Below are 19,104 nucleotides of genomic sequence, written 5' to 3'. Positions count from 1 at the left end.
CAGGATGCAATTCTTGCACAGATGAAGTAACTCTAAATTACCAATTTTCCATTACTTAAGTAGTGCCAAAAAGAGAAAAGTTCAGCCTTCTTGGTAGCAATGCAAAGCTGCCTAAGCCCTCTACTGAAAGCTCACTTGAAAATTTCTAACAGGTAGAAATTTGTCTTGGTTGCTCAATTACATTTCTACAAATAAAATACAAATTAAATTAACTTGTAAGTGCTGAATTTCCACTTTTCTTTCTACCAGATGGTTTTGTTATTGTAGGTCAAAAATAAACCTGTCAAGCAAATGTATTTTTTTGCCCACCTGTAATATGAGAGGGGATACTGATACATGAAAATAAATCCCTGTAGAAACAGGGCAGCACATTGGTTGCAAATCTCTGGCAAAGGCAAAGGGTGAAATTTCGTAGAAAAATATAAACAGTTCTGTCAGAGGGACATCATGTGGTTTAAAGGAACAACAATAATTGCATCAACTACAACAAAGACCACTTTCTCAGTTTGATTTACATCCTACTGATATCTAAGGTTACTAAAACTGAGAAGTAAGTAGCTTTTTCTCTATTATGGCACATTTTATTTGACAGCACTTTCAATTATAAAGTAAATTCATTTTCCCTGTGTTAATCGTGGCTTTTCACATGGCAATTAGGGGGAATAACCTGTTTGTAAAGATAGGAAGTTACCATGTAAAACCACAAATACCAAAGGAATAATATTTTTGCCTTTCACATAATTTCCTTGATGTGATGTTTTTCATGGAAGACGTGTCCAGTCACTGAATAAAAACCAAAAGAAAAGTGGTTTCCAGACTAGTGACGTGATCTTTTAATGCCTTATTCTTGCCAGCAATCCTATCAACCTCAGTGGGACTATTGATATCATTAAATCCACTCGCAGGAGTAGGAATTTGCAGTTTTAGAACTTAAACTACAGACTAGTATAGCTGACAGATATTAATGGAGCAACTGTTGTATTTGACAGATGCAGTATTGTAGGGTCATAGCATAATCAGGTTGGAAGCAACCTTGGGGGTCTCTAGTCCAACCTCCTGCTCAAGCAGGGTCAGCTATAGGGCCAGAAGAGGTTGCACAGGGCTTGATCCAGCTGGGTCTTGAAAACTTCCAAGTACTAAGAATGCACAGGCCCTCTGGGCAACCTGCTCCACTGCTTGACTGTCCACCCAATGAAGTAATTTCTCCTCATATCCAGCCTTAATCTCCCTTGTTTCAACTAAAATCCATTGTCTCTAGCCCTCCCCACCATGCACCACTGTGACGAGCCTGGCTCCATCTTACTGACAACCTCTCTGTAGGTACTGGGGGCTGCTTTTATGTCCACCCCGAAGCCACCTCTCCAAGCTGCATGCGAGCCCTATTCTCTCAGCCCTTCTTTACAGGTACCTGAGACCTCAACATACTGTGTGTAATGCCTACATCTCTAAATAACACATTTTGTCATTCTTCTCACAAAGGTGAATGTAAATGTCAATCTAGTGTTTCTCTGTAACTCATAGGTTTCCTCATATTTAGAATTAAATATTACAGGGTTGTGTCTATTTCTTAGTCTGATATTGGACAAGCTATAAACTTCAAGTACCCCATTCTTGAAAGCTGGGGTAGTAATTACCTATCTCAAAGAGAGTAAAATAGAAATTTTCATTCATTTGTACCAGCAAGGTGCTTTTGAGATCCTGAAATTCGAAGTGGTGCTTTATTACTCAACAGTATTTTGTTCTGCACGTTAAAATACTCATTAATTATTGTTCTGGCTGTTACTATTTATGAATAACGTCCTGGTGCTCAGAAGACATCTTGTTATTCAGCTGACACAAGTTGAATACTTTCGATTTAAGCTCAATGTGTTTAATTTTTGATTATTTAAATAAAAAACTTCACATCTTCAAGGACTGCTTGGCACCCATGGAAGGCTAAAGCAAGAAAGTATAATTCTGCACCAGAGAAATGAAACAATCCCAACCTCAGGCCAATAATTACATACAACCATCAAGCTCATATACAGTCTTTAGTGTCTGTATAAATCCTTGGCCGTATGACTAATCTAGGAAATGGCAGTCACAATGAAATCTAGATGTCTTTCAATTAATGTTGTGATACATTAATCCCAGTTTGAGTGAAAAATATCAGAGGTTGAATGTGCCTGTAGAAACAAACTGGTAGGAGATGGGATGAGAGTATGAGCCCATGTGCTGGAAGAGACAGTGGACCTTGAGAGCAGGCATTTCTGATGCAGTTGGCCAGATAGAGACTAGACAGTGTGAGAGGAGCAACTCCAGAGCCAGCAACAGAGAGAGTACAGAGATAGAGACATTATCTGTCATGAAGCACTGCAGTTCTAAAGAATGCTTCATTCTGTAGAATGGAAAGTCAGCTGTTTATAATCTCAGTATGAAATGAGTGGGTGAGAAACCCACTGTTTATAACCTCTGAGTGGGTACAGAAAATTTGGGTACTAGAGTTATATGGAGAGCAAATGTCAGAGGCTGAGTACGTTTAGCAAACTGGTCAGACACTGACTGCTCACTCCTTAAAGAAAATAAATTCATTCTGAACAATTTTATTTTCCAATTCCTTCCCTAATTCCAAGAAAAAATTCAGCTAAAAAGCTGCCAACTTCTTCTGTTCATAAATGTTTCATTGCTAGGCCTGCTAAACTCTGGAATCTAATTAAGTACTTTTTACCTTAAGTATCTGAACAAGGACAACTGAACGCCTTTCTGCAACATGACTACCAGATATTTATGTTGGTGTTTTGCAAAAACTATTATTAAGGGAGATAGTTAAAGACAATATGCCATGTTTCATTCCTTATCTAGTGATTTGTAGGCTATTTGTTCTTATCAAAGCAATCTGAAACACCCAATATCCTTGATAAGCACATCTCCCTGCAGTCATTTGTAAAAAGTATCACCTTCTACAGAGAAGTAAAGGAAGGCCAAAATCTCTTGTTCTGAAAAAATATAAATGCTGCCACTCAGCTGTCTCCTGGCTTCAACCTGTGAAAAATATGGGGAAATAACACCAGGTACATTACAAAAGAATTGGTGTATATCGCTTTTCATCCTTATTGGTCTCTCTATTTTCAGCTGTCAGTTCCTGAGGTCTAGCTACATATATAAATTCATATTTTCCCAGATTTTCTGCTAAAAATTAGCATTCATGTAGGACCAGACTGGGTCACCCTTAGTCACCACGAATACTTTCACAGTACACAGAGCCAGATCACGAAGTGTGATACAGTGCAGTACAAACTTCTGAGGAAAGGTCTAACAGTCTGGCGCCAAGTATGCCACAGCCATATAGCTGAAGCAAAATGTTTACATGAGATTTTTGAGGTTTCAAATCAAAAGTGATGACTTGTAATTCCAAACCCTCAGCAAGGGAGTGATCATGGTTTATTACATTTACGATGACTGGAAAAAATCTGGTTTGGATTGCTGCTGCTGTGTCAGATAAGCGCTTCTTAAATTTAAAGGAATATATGACTGTGGTAACTTCAAAGCTACCAAAGGCAAGAAGATAGAAATCTAACCAATTGGAAAAGAAACAAATTAATTGTTTTCTATAATAGTACTATAAGTAACAGAATAAAATTAAGATAGAAAGCAGCTGACCGAGTATGAGGAAAAATAGTAAGATCACCTTTAGAAGTAGTGGAGCCCTAGATACCTGTAACAACATTTCAGGTTCATGCACAGAAAAGGGTAGTAAAAGGAAAATCTCAGTATCATTTTGCTGCTGTGTTCCTCTACATACTTCCCAATGAGTTTTTATTTTTTGTTTGTATTTATTTTTTGTTTACAATTGACCCACATTCTCTCTTCTGTCTGAATAGTGAAGACTTGTCACATGCTGGGCAGCAACTTAGAAACAGACTAGCTAGAGTCTGTGCCCTACACCGAAGTGCCACTCTTAGGGTACTGGTGGGCTGCCACCTGCACTGCTCACTGTGTGCTTACCCGGCTGCATCTCAAGCCAGCAGTCATGAGGCAGCTGCAGTCTGGAAACCTGCTAGCCACACCACCATGACACTCTGACCATGCAGGGCAGAATATATTCTCTCATTCTCAGCAGAGGGCATGTGCCTGGAAGGTTGGATTTAGCTTATGCCTCTTGACTTGGTACCTGGAGAAAAAGGGCAGGTGCCTGTGTGTACTCTGGAGAGATAACGTGCTCTGTGAGAAAGTGGTCTGATGACAAAAAAAGGCAAGTATCGTTCCTTGGTGCCGACAGCCCAAATAGTCTTGAAAATGTAAGTGCATTTAGAGCTGGTACACATACCAGGCAGAGACATAGGCAAGGACATGGCTTTAGAACACGCACCTAAACACACACAGTGTGGCAGTTCAACATCATCAACTCCAGAACCAGTTTTAGAGATCAACTTAAAGTGCCATGGATTCAAAATCAATGATTTTCCCTCCTGCAGCAAGCAGGAAGGTATCTGTTCTCAGCTCTGCGGTGGGAGCAACAAGCAATTTGTTTCAACAGTTTGTTGGTTTCATTATCGTCATTAAAATGTCACTAAGCTTCTCTACTCTCTTTGGTGGCTCAAACTCCACCCTCTGCTGATAAACAGCACCAGATCTGTACATTAACCAGACCTCCTGCTTGGGTGCTATTCAAGAGCTATCAAATGGCATTAACTCCTTATGGATTTCTGGCCATTTTGAGATTTAATTTAGGCTGAGAGGTACTTCCCTCCTCAACTCTAATTGATGGGGCTGGGTAGTAAAAACTGGCTCTATCTCAGCAGTGTCGCAGTTGTGGAACAGTATTATCTTAATGTCTGCCTCATAGCAGGCTAATGAATCTTCCCTTTAAAACACTCAAAAAGTGGAGATGAAAAGGGCTCCATATGCTCATATGCGTGGGGGGGAGGAACCTACTGCAAAAATTTGTGGGAAGAGACCTGTGTAAAATGAACTCAAGTGAGATTTTTGATTTGCAACTGATTTTCAACTATTTGCTGATACTAGCTATGAAATGAGAAAGTTTATGATCTCCTTCTGTGGGAGTCGATGAAGATTTCTATGATTAAAATCAAAAACGTGGAAATAGACTTTGCAGTGTGGTTTTAAAAGGTAGCACTTTTCAGGTTAATACATGTAGTATGCAGTTTACAACGTTTATAAATCCTGTAGTCATTGCCTTGAGGTGACAAGAGAAATCGGAAATATGGGGGTTATAAGACAGAGGGAGGGAGAGAGGGATTTAAGGTCCTTCAGAAGTACCTCTCCTAGTTTCCCCTCCCCCTTCCTTGCTCTAGATCCTCCTAAACCATCCAATAAACCAAATACAATTTAGAGAGCACACTTGGGGCAAGTCTAATTCCATCTATTTAAAAAAACTAGAGTAATGCAGTAAACTGTGGAGTCCTGTTTCCCAGGCTTCTCTTTTTGGAGAAGAGTTGTCTTCGTCTGTGTTTAAAAAGAACTGAGGTAATTTTGGGCACTGCTGCAATCTAAGTAGTCGTGGCTACAAATATTTATACTAAAGCCTTTTAAAACAGTGAAAAAAGATAGATGAATTTTAAATAAGCTGTGCAGAAGTAGAAAAAGATTGTGATAGCTGAATACTATTTGAAGAACTCTTAGGAGCTTCCTACTGCATTTTTTGACTTACAGCAAAAGACAGCAGAACTGACAAGGAAACGGAGCGGGATTTTTTTCCTAGCTGTTTATGATTGCACAGTTTTCTTCTTGGAAAGAAGTACCTGAAATCCATACCAACCTTCTTATAATAAGTTAAAGGTACTTGTGAAAAGTGGCGAAAGCCCCATGATCAATGAATACCAAACACACACTAAAAAACGGAAGGACAATCTCTACAGTGAAGTAACTTTTGGTCATTAAAAAAACCTTATTTTGGGCATGCAGTACTCAATAAGGAATACTGTCAACTGAAAAGAAACCTGGACTTCTTTTTATGGGGACACCACTCCCCCACACAGAGACAACCCAAGTTTACATATGGGACACTAATACCTGAACTTACTTTTTAAAAATGTTAACAGGAAGGTAACTGTGACACATTAACAAATTTTAATTGTAAGTAGCAAAAAATACAACATTCTATACAAGATGGAATTATCCATCAGGTACTGGGAATTTTTACTGTGATGGAGGTAGAAAAGGGAACCAGTTCCTTAAGGAAATAAACACAATGTGCAAAAATAATTAAAAAAAAATCAGGAACATTCAGCCTGATTTTCATACCGTGAAGCAGTGGTTCTCCTCTGTCAAAAGATGATAATGCTATGAAAAACTGCTGGTAGTCTGAAACAAAAGTGTTGCTGTAGCTATGATGGTCTAGGGATTTTAGCAAACATGTTTTGAGGTTCAGTCTTTAGTTAGGTTACTTATACTCTTCGAGGAGAAAAACTGACATGATCAGAGCACCCAAGAACTCTGAAGGAAGAGGTACAGAAAAGGCCATCAGATGTTGCTGGTGAAAGACTGGACCACAGCAGAACTCTCAGGTGACTTCTTCCTCTGTAGTGAGACCCAAGTATCAATGAGCTACCTTAACTGTGTCAAAAAAGAGAGCGTCTGTTTAATTTGAGGAGATGAAAGTCCTAAGTGTGCTCTCATTATGCCACTGAAAGATGCAAAGACAAAAGAATCCCCTTCAATGCTGTGTTTAGAAGCACAGGATGTTGATGAGAACAAGACAAGCGACCTGATGGCCATCCAGAGAGCTTTGTTTTTTTGCTTCTCAATCCTCTCATCATATTTCATACTTAAATGGAAAAAAAAAAATTTAACCCAAAACTTTGGGAATTAATGTGTGGTCATAGGGACAAATGGAGCACACAGATACCTCCTGCAGAAAACAATGTGAACATACTTGATTATTTAGCAGTTTAACCTGAAGAAGGCATTTTTTCTTGCACCGTAAGATTCTGATACTGAGCCTACTAGGTGTTCTAGTTTGTGTATAGAGACTGCAAGATACTTTATTACCAGTTCTTGAGTGTTATTCAGCACCTAACAATAAAATATTTTAGTGTTCAAACAAAACATAATTCATGGTAACAAATGGTACTCATCTTTGAATGCACTGTTATTATGTCAGCTGTTTTTTTGTCAAGAACCAATTCAGATGACTGATTTTGATGATGTATGTAAACTAACAAAGAGTACACTATAATCACTGTACAGTCCTTATGAAAATGACTTACAGACTATAAACAAGGCAAAAATAAAGTGTGTATTACCTTTTTATGGATGTTTAGCATAATTTAATAAAGCCTAAATTTATTTCAGAATGAACATATAGCAGAAGTACTGTTCAGTGAACAACCAATGAAAATTGTTATTCCTTGCTCTCTATTTAATTTTATACATAAAACCAAAAATCTGAAAACTCAACAACTTATAGTAAAATTCTACTTTGTCTATTCCAAAGACAGAATTATTGAAATGTTATCTTTAGAACAGCAGTCACAAAATAAAGTCTGCAACAGTGAAGCCTGATACAAAACCAACTGACTCTTCCCTGGCCGTGGGGGGATTTAGGAAATTGTAGGCACTAGAAAACGGTCTTCAGATTTTCTTTGCTACTTTTAACTGAGTGCTTAAGTATGCTACACAAATACACTTTCTTCAATTCTCTGCAGCAAGTGATTAAAAGGTAGGATTTTAAAGAAATTTACAGTAAATAAAACCCTTTCAGTAGGAGAAAGCTTCTAGCTCCAACTTATTTTTGTGGTAATGTTTCTGCAAATTATTTGGACTCCTGTTCTACTTGCTCAGAAACATCTGTCTCAAGTCCTTGTTTCAAAGTACTAAATTGCAGGAAGGAATCTGAAAAGTTTTGAAGTGTTATTTCCCTGTAAGCACTTGCTATCACCATTGTGAGACTCTCTAAAAAAATAAAACTCCATTTAAAAACTTAAATGCCACAGAAGCAGTTATTTATCAAAATATGTTACATGGATTTGAAACAACTATAAATCACTTTTTTTTTAATTTCTCTGAAATATTTATTGATTCTTTTTTTTTACCCGTATTTTAGAAATGCTTCAGGAATCTTAGCGTTCATCAGTTGCATCAGCAGAGCAAACACCTTCAGGGCACTAATCTCTTCTTCAGATAGTCTCCTCAGTTCCTTCTGATTAACATTTAAGATTTGTATTCTTTCATCAGAAATAGGTGGCAGTCAAACTCCTCAGAACTTTAACAGAAATCTGAAGTGCTGTCATAGTTTACTGCAGTCATTAAGGGGGAAAGGGCTGCCTCTTTAGGCTAAACAAATCACAAGAGATGGTTTCCCTCATTCATCCTGTCAAAAGTTTATTAATTAAAAAACCCCTGAAGTTCATAGACAATCACTATTCTTCCTTCCTCTTTCATGGGGACTGAAGACAGAATATGGCCCAAAATCAGTTCTTTCAAAAGGAGAAATACTGACTTAAAGAGAGACCATGTAGACAAGTTCAGATTTAAATCCAAATCTTAGTTTTAAAATTCAAGTGGTTAAATTCACTCATGATACTGTGAGGCGTTCACCGCAACATATAATAACCACCATATACCTCAACAGCATTTTTGTAATCCCATAGAAATCTGAATTTTGTCTTTGTTATTTTAATGTAGGTAGCTCAAACACCTATAAAGCAATTACATTTACAGCCAGTTTATAATGTGTACCAGTGGCCTGACACAGTTGAAACATTTATATGGTATCTGACAGATGAAAAACAAGTCCTATTCCTTTTCATTCCGGGTGGTACTCTAGCCCTACCCAGAAGCATTATCAAATAGCTATCTTTTACAGCATGCCTTGAAGCTACTTTGTACAAAGTACAAGGAGGAGGAAATTCCAGACCTGAAGCATGTGCCATCTTTTCAGATTAAAATTCCTTGTCAGTTGACTACTCAAAGTTCTGCTCACTATCCATCTTGCAGACAAGCTCTGTTAACCCTAAAATTAATGTATCATAAACTAAAAAACCTTGATATCAAAGATCACCACTGTAAAATATGAATTGGCCAGTGTAATTTCCATAGGAATTCTTTTTTCCTGCCAAACTGATAACACTGAATGTGTTTAGTGCCTTTGAATGGTAAAATTTACATTTTAAGCTTCAGTCACTGCTGCTGCATGTTTAGGTGCATATTAGGCAGAGCACTGTAACAAGTATTGTGAGCTCCTCCAGAGCCACTGCTTGAGGAAGAAGAGCTAAGAAGAACTCAAGAGTTTGAGGATTGTTCACTACCAACCTGCTGGTGACCAACCAACAGTCACCAACAGCCACAGCATTGGTATTATCCTGGTGAAGTCCTCAAGTCAACTGACCTACTTGACCTGTTTCTATGTTAATGTCTGCTGAGTAGCAACTACACTGTCATTGTTATAATGGTTCTTGGCCAACTGCGCAGTAGGACTTCCACTGGAGCCATAATTTCTGCTTGTATCAGAGAGTAAAGCTCATTTCAGTATAAATAATAAACTGAGTACAAAATTAGATGCTAAAAAAGCCTAATTAAGTACTGCAAATGGGAGGAAAGCAAATGGAAGTAGGGGAAAATATGTAAAACCTTTGGTTGTTAGATTTACTTCAAAGCATTTTTATGATTAAATGTGAAATTTGCAGATTCTTGAAGAAGCCCTACTTCTATTTGCATAAATGGTAAAACTAATTCTCTTTTAGAACTGAAGTTCTGAGGCATGCATTTTTGGTAATTTTGTGTGTCTTGGGAACATAGGCTTCACTTATATATATAATAATGAAATAGGTAAAATTATAATTTCTACAGTCCTGCTTCAAGGCATAAAACTAAGAAAATCACATAACAGAAATCTTAATGAAAACATGAAAATCATCTTGCATATATATTAAATACAAACACAATAAATATATACAACTTGCTTCGTGCTAGAGCAAGAGAGGGATCTGCTGGTCCCAGAGATGCACTTTTGGCCACTGTTTGCCTTTCCTGGAGTACATCAGCTACTTGGTAAAATATAATGTATTGGTAATATATAATGTATTATACTTTCAGCTGTTTCCTGGTAGTTTGTATTGACTGAGGTATTTATTTAATAATTAATCATCTCCTGAATGAAAGGCTTCCACATGTTATTTAGCAATGTCTCTGGATGCTTTACATATGCACTGCACATTGCTGCAAAATGAAAACAGTGGACTGAGACACTCTAATTTTAGGAAAATGAAAACAACAGCAGAATTACATTTTCTTAACTATTTAATTTTCAAGGAGAAAAGAAGATAACTTGACAAACGGTTTCAAGGATGGAAATGTTTTTAAGCTGCAATAGCAAAAGACTAAGTGAAGGGTTCAAACTTCTCTGTCAATACAGAACTCCAGATTTGGTGGAACAATATGACTGAAATCACAAAAAAAAAAAAAACACCACAGCATCTGTACTTCCTGTAGGAAACACTTAAAATCCCCCAAGGTTAGGAGCCTGTATAATGGAAAATAGTGATTCCAATAACCAGAATCTGTAATGCTGGTGCCATAAGCAGGAAGAAGATTAAACTGGAATTGATATTCCCTCCCTTCTTTTGTACTTTCTGCGGTTAGCATCCTATTATATATAGTTGAACTATCTGAGTTGACAGTTCCTAGTCCATGGACACCGACTGGGCCCATTCGTCCGGCTCAGAGGCTGTGCAGCCTGAGACAGGGAGCACTGCAGGGCGCTCACTACGCACTCCAACGTCTGCTCGATCAAGCAGGGTCAGAGCTGTCCTGGAGGTAATCATACCACCAGACCCAGGGCAGCTCTCTGCTGAGACACCAGGTTAGCTATTCGCCGCATTTCATCAACACAACCCTGACACCTAGGTATCTCAATTAGCCCTGGTGCTGCACACTCCACTTTTTAATAGCCTAGATAACCCTGTACAGTGCAGAACATACACAAGTCAATCACAGTGCTTCAGACCTGAAAAGTGACGAGTACAGAAGAGGGTATGTTTTCTTCCTAGCAGTGCTATCAACCCTAAAGCCCAAGCAGTGTGTCGAAGAGCACTGCTTACAGTTCTTGTGCCATGTTTCATTCAGTGCAGCAGTTCCACTGTACAGGCACTTGGCAGATGATGACTGCCCCTTTCCTAACACAGACACCCATCTTCTGGGATTGTAATTATCAACTCCCATATTCTTTCTTTGGCATATAGTCTGGCATGAAAGCACCACAGCCTTTTGCTGAGATACTGAGGGGGAAAAAACCCCAAACAAAACCCCAAAAACCAACACAAAACCCAGACAAACCCAAACCCAAGCAAAAACCCCTCTCTGGCCTTCGCTGAATTTAACAGGTCTTCACAGTGGCAGCTGTAACTTCTGAGGCCGTGATTTGCAACACAGGCCTCTGTTTACAAATATGTAACTGAAATAACTCTATTTGGCAGAATAACTCTATATAGCAGAACACACATTTATTAAACCCAACAGTCAACAGATCATGTCACAATTACCAAAAGTGCAGAAAAGGCTTGTCATTTCCATTCCTTAAATCACCTGGAAAAAATACTACCCATACGAAAAAAAAAAAAAAGAATTCTCCTCAAAAAGCTGTGTGTCCATGAACAGCCAGATCAATTTTGTTTTAGCACTGAAACTAGATCAGATCTACTTCTCTAGATGGAGCGTAGTAAAAAACCAGAACCTTTCGCAAAAAAAAGTGTTTAAAACAAGGGAAGAGTGGGGGAGAGGAGTGAAGAAGAAAAAAAGGAGGAAAAAGAAGGAAAATGTGAAAAAATCTGAATAGAAAATGCATGTTTTCTAGAGGAGTCTTCCCCCCCCCCCCCAAAACTAGGTCTCCTGGACACTCTAATAAATAGATTTCGATCATAATTTACTACATTACCAACTATAAATTGGCCTTGCACATTACAGTTTCTCACATCACTCCCTTCTACAAAGATGTTAGTACAGACAAACGGCTCAGGAGGTAATACATTCACACTGGGAAACAAATTATCCCATAATAATATCTGCAGAGCAAAGCTGTTACACTATAAATATCTACTGTATAATAGAAGTACCTAAAAAAAAATAAGAATCTTGCTGCAACCAGATTTAGGTTATGATCACATTCCTTAAAAGTAGCATTTTACTATAAAAATTCAAAAGATCTCACTCTAGATCTCTACCATCTACAAATTTATGTCATTTTATATCTGAGTAGCACCGCTAACCTAAATGGGATTACAAGAATGTGTTTGCTTATTACTTTGAGTAGGACTACAAAGTATTAGGTCTACCAATAGCTTATTTCTGGAAATGCAACTGCTCAACCAGTCAAAAAGCAAATTTTCTTAATACTAACATTTTACAAGATTAACAGTTGATATAAGACATGATCTTCAGAACAAATCACCATTTAAAAAATAATTCAGTCTTTTGAATAGACTGTGCTTACTGCTCACGTGTTAATCATTTATTCTAAAACACTGAGTTTAAGAGCTGGTTATTTTGCAAACATAAGGTATCGGTTTTGATGTATAAACATCATGATGACTAACAAAACAGAACATCTCAAAATTCTTGGTTTTATGAGAGCTTCAACAGAAGAACTCCTATTTTCCTAACAGCTACAGATGTTAGGGACAACAAATGTTTCTGGTAGAAAAAGGAGAGCAGGTTAAGGACAAGACCTTTCCTGTTACAGTAAATGTGTCAAAATAGAGGCCTGTTACCAAAGAAAAACTTTTAAGCCTGTACTTCCCCAGAACTCCATAATGACTAATTCCCACTGAACAGAGAAAAGGACAGAAGGACATCAGTGCTTAGAAAAAAGCATCGGGATGACATCACTGCCTGTCTGCTAGCCAGGAAAGGAAGAGAGGGATTATCTGAATAGTGAACATCTGGATTGTGTATATAAAGGCAATGAAGGATTTTTATACATATTAGTTCACTGAGTTCCACTGAATTTTTATCTTACAAAGAAACAGTAGTGCTACGATACGCTTTTATAATGGAAAAGCAACAGGAATTCCAGTGGTCTGGGTTAGTGTATTAAAAGATAGACAAACAGATTTATTATTCACTGCTTCTTTACTATATTTAATTGAAAAAATTTGGCAGATACTTGAACTTATAACTCTTCAAGTTAAAGCAACGTAGTTTGGTAACACTGTTTTTCCTCTTTCTGTTAGGGTTTCAGATACAAATATTGTAAGTGACATGATGCTGATCACACCAAAGTTCAAAACATATTCAGTTTCCCATGCCAGTACCATAAAGACTGCTTACAAAAAATCTTACAAGTGAAGTGTTTCAATTTCTTAAGAATTAAGCTCAAAGAAGCAACATCAGCAAACAACACAGCATGGAGTTCCTGCATGCGTCGCAACTCTAATAGTTGTGTATAGACTCAACTACTCTGCATTTAGCAACTCTATAAAGTCACCATGCAAAAATATAAACTTTATTCTAGATTGAAGTAGCATGCAAAGAAACATTCTTACCTTGAACTGTTAGAGTTGCTGACGCTTCAGCTTTTCCAACCATATTTTCTGCAACACAAGTATACGAGCCCATGTCTCCTGCCATAACTTTCCGGATTTTCAAGGTATGATCATCACGGATTTCATATCTTTAAATATACATAGTAATGAACAATGAACAGTAATAATAGAACTTTGTACAATTTCTGTAAAGGGTAAAAATATGGTGGGTTTGCTCTCAAATATTTTTATTCCTATATTTCCTTTAGAAATAAAAATATGTATAAATCCTTATAAACTGATAAAGTAAAAATAAAGTTTTAAAAGCAAAATATATATAAATATTTGAAAACCTAATTCTGATTTCATTTGCAATGTGAGTCAGTTTTACTGACATCAGTAGAATTTCACTGTTGTAATACAATCGTAAAGCGCTAACACAGAACATTTTAATTGTTAGAACTCTTCTAGTAAGTAAATGTAATAATAGTTATTATTCTCTGTATAATTCTTCCATCTGAATGGAGGATTTTTTTAATATGGTTGAAAAGAAAATATTGTTCTCCAGAATATCAGAATTGCTTGGAAGTCAAGATAAATCACAATTCATTCAATAATTTTTTTTAAAGAACAACGTGGCCTTTTACCATTTCCTCTCCTTTCATCACCTTTTTTCTCTTCTTTGTATAATGTAGTCAATGTGTTTCTCTTTATGGGAAGTAGATTTTTCTCTTAAAAACGCTATAGTTTTTATTAAAGCTATAGACTAGATTGACAGGAAGCTGGATTTGGATGGCTGGAGCCAACTGTTACAGGGTTTCTTTTTTCAATACCCTCCTCTAAAAGGTTTTTAACTGATAATGGGAATCCAAAGTAAATAAGTAAACAATCTACCACAGAATGTATTTCTTTTTAATAAGGTGTTATACTTTTTGGTCTGAATTAGAGCAATGATGGAAAAAAATAGTTAATTGGAAACTTAGTAACAAAAACATGTATAACCAAGGCAGCTTTCTACGTACATTACCAGACTACATTTTATAACAATTGCAATTCCAATATATACTTCTTGATGTTGTAATCTGATCTATCTGTTACACATTCTCCATAAGTTTTAGTAATTTCAAAAGACTCTTCAGGTGAAGAATTAATCTGTATCAGATATTACTGACTGAACTTAGCTATTTTTTGTTGGATTTGTGACATGTTCTCACAACAAAAGCTCGAGAACAAGCCATTCTTAAGTTTCAATATGAATTATAACTTCAAACAGAAGTTACCTCAGTGCTAACTAGAACTGTTTTATTAGGTCAAGCCAGGCCTTCTCCATTCAAGAAAAATAAATGCTAGCTATCAGATGTTGAATGACTACATCATATACCAAGGTAGATGCAATAAAATGGTAACTCTATGTACCACACCTTGCTTTTGGTAATTCCCCATCATCTTTCCTCCATCTTACTGTAGGGACTGGGTCACCTCTTGCCTCACACTTAAACTCCGCACTATCATCCACAGTTACAGCCAAATTACTTGGTCTCTTCACAAAAGATGGTCTCTCTAAAAGGAAAGGAAAGCAAAAAACAGATTAGTCCAGCAGTTCTGTGCCTGAATTGTGATCTTCCCTGAACTGTGACTGTTAGAGCAAGGGGAGCAGGGTGACGAACTTGATGGAGGTGCCTCTGCTGCCACTTCTCTCACTCCCCGCCCCAGGCAGAAGATCCGTAGCTCTGCAGATGGCCAGCACCGTGAACCTCAGCACAGGAGGCAGACGCTGTCAGCAGTTGCTCGGATCCAAGCACAGACTTCCTTACTTCTTATGTATCATCGTCACAGCTAATATAGCTAAAGGAAAACACAACCTACACAGAAAATCTAAATACACACTGATCCTCAGATAGAAGCAGGCCTGCTGCAAGGACCCAGACAAATGTCCACTCATCTGCTGCACTGCTTCAAAAAGACAGAAGGCACAAACCAAACATTGTCTCACTGGAGATTTTGACTCAGTGGTGCCTCTAAATTTGAAGGCTAAGGCCCAGCACACCATCTCTGCGAGGCTGCTTGCAGATGTCAGCAGCAGCTAGTGTTCAATGCAATCATTTCCAATGCTCCACTAGAAAGACAACAGTTTCTTTCACTAGCACACATAACATAAAAAAAGCCAAAAACCCCCACAATGTTCTCTCTATAATTTTTGTTCATAAAAATTGCTGTTATCCCTGACCCATATTGTAGGACATGCACGACTCAAGTCCTGGCTCACCAGAGTCAGACTAACTGCTGCATACTTTTTCTCAGGCTTTCTGAAACAAAATAGGATCTCAATACAGGCTGTGCTATTCTGGCAACCCAGTTACTAGCTGGAAATTTCAGGAAAGGGATCAACACACTCTGCTATTTGTAATAGGATTCAAAGCTTTATAGTGTTGGGCTATTCATAGTTCCATCGTTCCATACCACGCTGGAGTACAGTGAGATTTGCACAAGCACAAGAAAAAAAAGTGTTTTTAACAATTTCTGGGATACTCTAAGAAGGATTACCCATCTAGAAAGGCAGCACCAGATGACAACAGGATGTCCATAAAAGAGCAGGGAAGTTTTAACAGCAGAGTGCTTGGCAGGTTCCTTTGCCTAAGGCAGATGACCTTTTTGCCTATAAACCTGTGAAAGATCTGAGGGAGTTGAGAAGGCAGTTGCATGTTTTGACTTGTATGTAACAAAAATATAAATATCATCTCCCTGGAACTGGAAGAGTCTGAAGCCAATGGCACAATCAGGAAGTGTGAATACTCAAAAATGCGCCACAAATTTCTCACAGGAGTACAAAAGCACCAGACAGAAGGATAAAGAGGCAATCCCATTTTCTTTGTGTCTCACATTTCTGTTTGAAAAAGGTGTTTCTGAATATTACTTTGAATTTGCAGCTAAAGATATAGAGATTCGGTATTATAAAATCTTAGTGAATGGTTCAAAAAGGACTGAAGTGGAAATGTGAACTGAACAAAACCCTATAAAAGAGCTTCCTTTATTCTTGAGGATGTCCAGACCAACTGGATGCTTGTGCTGTAGAAAACCTACCTTGGCTTGCAATGCTAGGCAAATAACATCACATGAAATAGCAAGTTGATCTTTAAGCTGTCAGTCCTAGCCTGGGTTCATATACAGGAAGTGAGAAATAAAACAGAGACCTACAGACATGAATCTAGCTATGAATTAATACAAACATAGATGTGTGTGTGTCATGTTGTCCTCCCCCCCCGCTCCCTTTCTTGTAGGTGCAGTAAAAACGCAATCTGAATGCAAGGATTAAACTTCAGAGTAAGAATATTTTGGGGAAGAACGTTCAACTTAATTATGCAACAGAAAAAGGACTGATCTGGTATGGCTAGGACTGCTGCACAACAGCAAAACCCACAAGAGGCACACTGTTCTCCAGATCCTAAAGGAAGAAAAAGAGTCCAAGAGCTTTTGACTGCCCATTCACAGCACTCTTATTCAAAAGCATAAATGGATAAGGGAAATCAGCACTGATTTAAGTAACTGTCTTTGTCACAAAAGTATTTGGTAAATACAAGGAAATCTTAGCAAGGATCACTTTGAAACTTTCTAATATTACAGTTTCTGGCATGCAATCCTCCCTCTGATCTAAAACAGAGACCTAAAAGCAGAAGTTCAACTTCTAAATAACCAAAACCCATAAACAGAAGATTTATGTTGAAAGATTTTAATATATGAAGTCAGCATGTTTCTCACGCTTTTTCACACATATCTAAGGCCTGAGTTGAAAGAATAAGGTGTATTAAAGATTTCTAGACACAGACTGATATGGCATTCAAAGCTTCACTGTCCTGTTTGAAAAAAAAAACCTCACTAGTTTTCCCAGGCTGAAAATCAGAAATATGTTTGAAGGGAGAATGAGATGAAGGAAAAGGCAAAGACACTCTGCAGTGCATCCTTCTGACAGGTTATCCGCAAGAGTAGTATAGTATTTCCCAGCCTGGATTATGTAACAGTCCATACCATGATTCCTTGGTTGGTACTAGACTAGTGATGAACAATTAACTGGTACAGTTAACTAGGAGCCCAGCGCCAGGACTTTACTCAATGTAACTACAACCTTCTTTCAATTCTAGATTTTGTTTGGAAGTTCTAAAAGTCTATTTGAAAATAAACTTTCTCCCAAAGTGCTTCAAAGTAAATTTTTAAAAAACAAAACACTATAGCGGATCATAGGAAGTCTTCCTCAGCTTCTAAAAGGTTACACACTATCTTGCTGCATACTCAGTTTCAACAACTTTAAGATGGCATACAATCTCATTTTATTACAGAAAACGCTGCTTCAAATAGAACTCTGAATAGGATTTCAAGCTGCTTGAGTCCTAACTCCAAAAAGTTGTGAAGACAGATAAAAATGACAAAGACTGACAAGACAGATCTTAAACCTGAATTTTAAAAAACCAAACCAAACCAAACCAAAAAAAGCAAAAGCCAGGACTACTGCAGCAGCACTGCGATGGAAACCAGTGTGTTATGAACAGTGGCTTCGATATTCTCATCCTGTGACGATAAAATACTTATTCATTCTGTGGAAACAATTCAGCTATCTCAAGTCTTCCCTACTTCAAAGTAACACAGGACACATTTTAAATGAAAACTACCAAAGCTGCATCTACAGTGATCATGAGGCAATTCTCCCATGCTGAAGGAATTCTGAGATTGCACTTAGGAGTTACAGCTTCTTTTCTGCAATAGCAACAAAAAATGCAATTTTTAGCTAAGCTCAGTTATCTTAAATGAAAACGTATTTTTTGATACTCAGAGGAACTATCACTAGGATCACCTGAACAAGGAGACCTATTCTGTCTTTACAGCAGTCACTACATACAACTACAAATGAAAGGATAATTATTTAGAATAGAAATTTAGAATAATTTTGATTTTATTAAATGAGAGGGAAAAATTAAGCCTCTGCTTCTAGTGAAGTTTATTTTATTTTGCCATTATTTTAAATTACTGATCCAGTCAGTGGACACTGGCATTAATTTCAGTTCAATAACTGAGTAAGAAAGTGTCTTCCAACAGTGAAAACAGTCCAAGGTGGATTGCAAGGCCATTAAGTGCCACCCATTTGTTAGAACACAACCATGACAAAAACATTTTCAACATAAACACTGAGAAGGAAATAGATGAGAATGATTCTTAATAAAAGGCTTACTAGGAAAAACAGAAGTTGGACATTTTCACTAACACAGTCTTAAAGCAGGAGTTCTTACCTAGAACAGTGAGCTCTGCAACTTCACTTTCACGTTCTCCAACCATATTTGTTCCAACACAAACATATTTGCCAGCATCATTCTTTCTTGTATATGTGATCATAAGCTTTCCTCCTCTGATCTAGGACAAATCAAGGGTAATAAAACATATTTTAATATGAACTACTGATTTAATAATATTTACTAACCTGAAAAAGGTTTTGTTACAGATAGTGGAACAAAACAAGCCATCAGTGATTTTCCAAATCATACAAAAAAGTAAAAAAAAAAAAAAAAAAAAAATTAATCTAATTTTTCTCTCTTATGCAAAAAGCTTGCCTCTTAGTTTTACATCGGTATTTTAAAACCTCTCAGATGTGGACCCCCATTAC

At 37.4% G+C, this 19,104-nt stretch overlaps 1 protein-coding gene across 1 annotated transcript in view; it reads right to left on the bottom strand.

Moving 5' to 3' along the window:
- The window catches only part of ROBO1 (roundabout guidance receptor 1), a 314,109-nt gene that overhangs the window by 67,184 nt on the left and 227,821 nt on the right, over positions 1-19,104 (bottom strand). The window contains exons 4-6 of the mRNA XM_074860762.1: positions 18,734-18,854; positions 14,879-15,017; positions 13,479-13,606 (exon numbers count right to left, since the gene is read on the bottom strand). Of these exons, the coding sequence (XP_074716863.1) occupies positions 13,479-13,606; positions 14,879-15,017; positions 18,734-18,854 (388 nt within the window). The remainder of the gene's footprint in view (positions 1-13,478; positions 13,607-14,878; positions 15,018-18,733; positions 18,855-19,104) is intronic.

Source organism: Strix uralensis, chromosome 2 (genome assembly GCF_047716275.1).
Source record: "Strix uralensis isolate ZFMK-TIS-50842 chromosome 2, bStrUra1, whole genome shotgun sequence".
Lineage (NCBI taxonomy): Eukaryota > Metazoa > Chordata > Aves > Strigiformes > Strigidae > Strix > Strix uralensis.
Note: the sequence above shows the minus strand (reverse complement) of the source record. Positions and strands in the feature narration are given on the sequence as shown.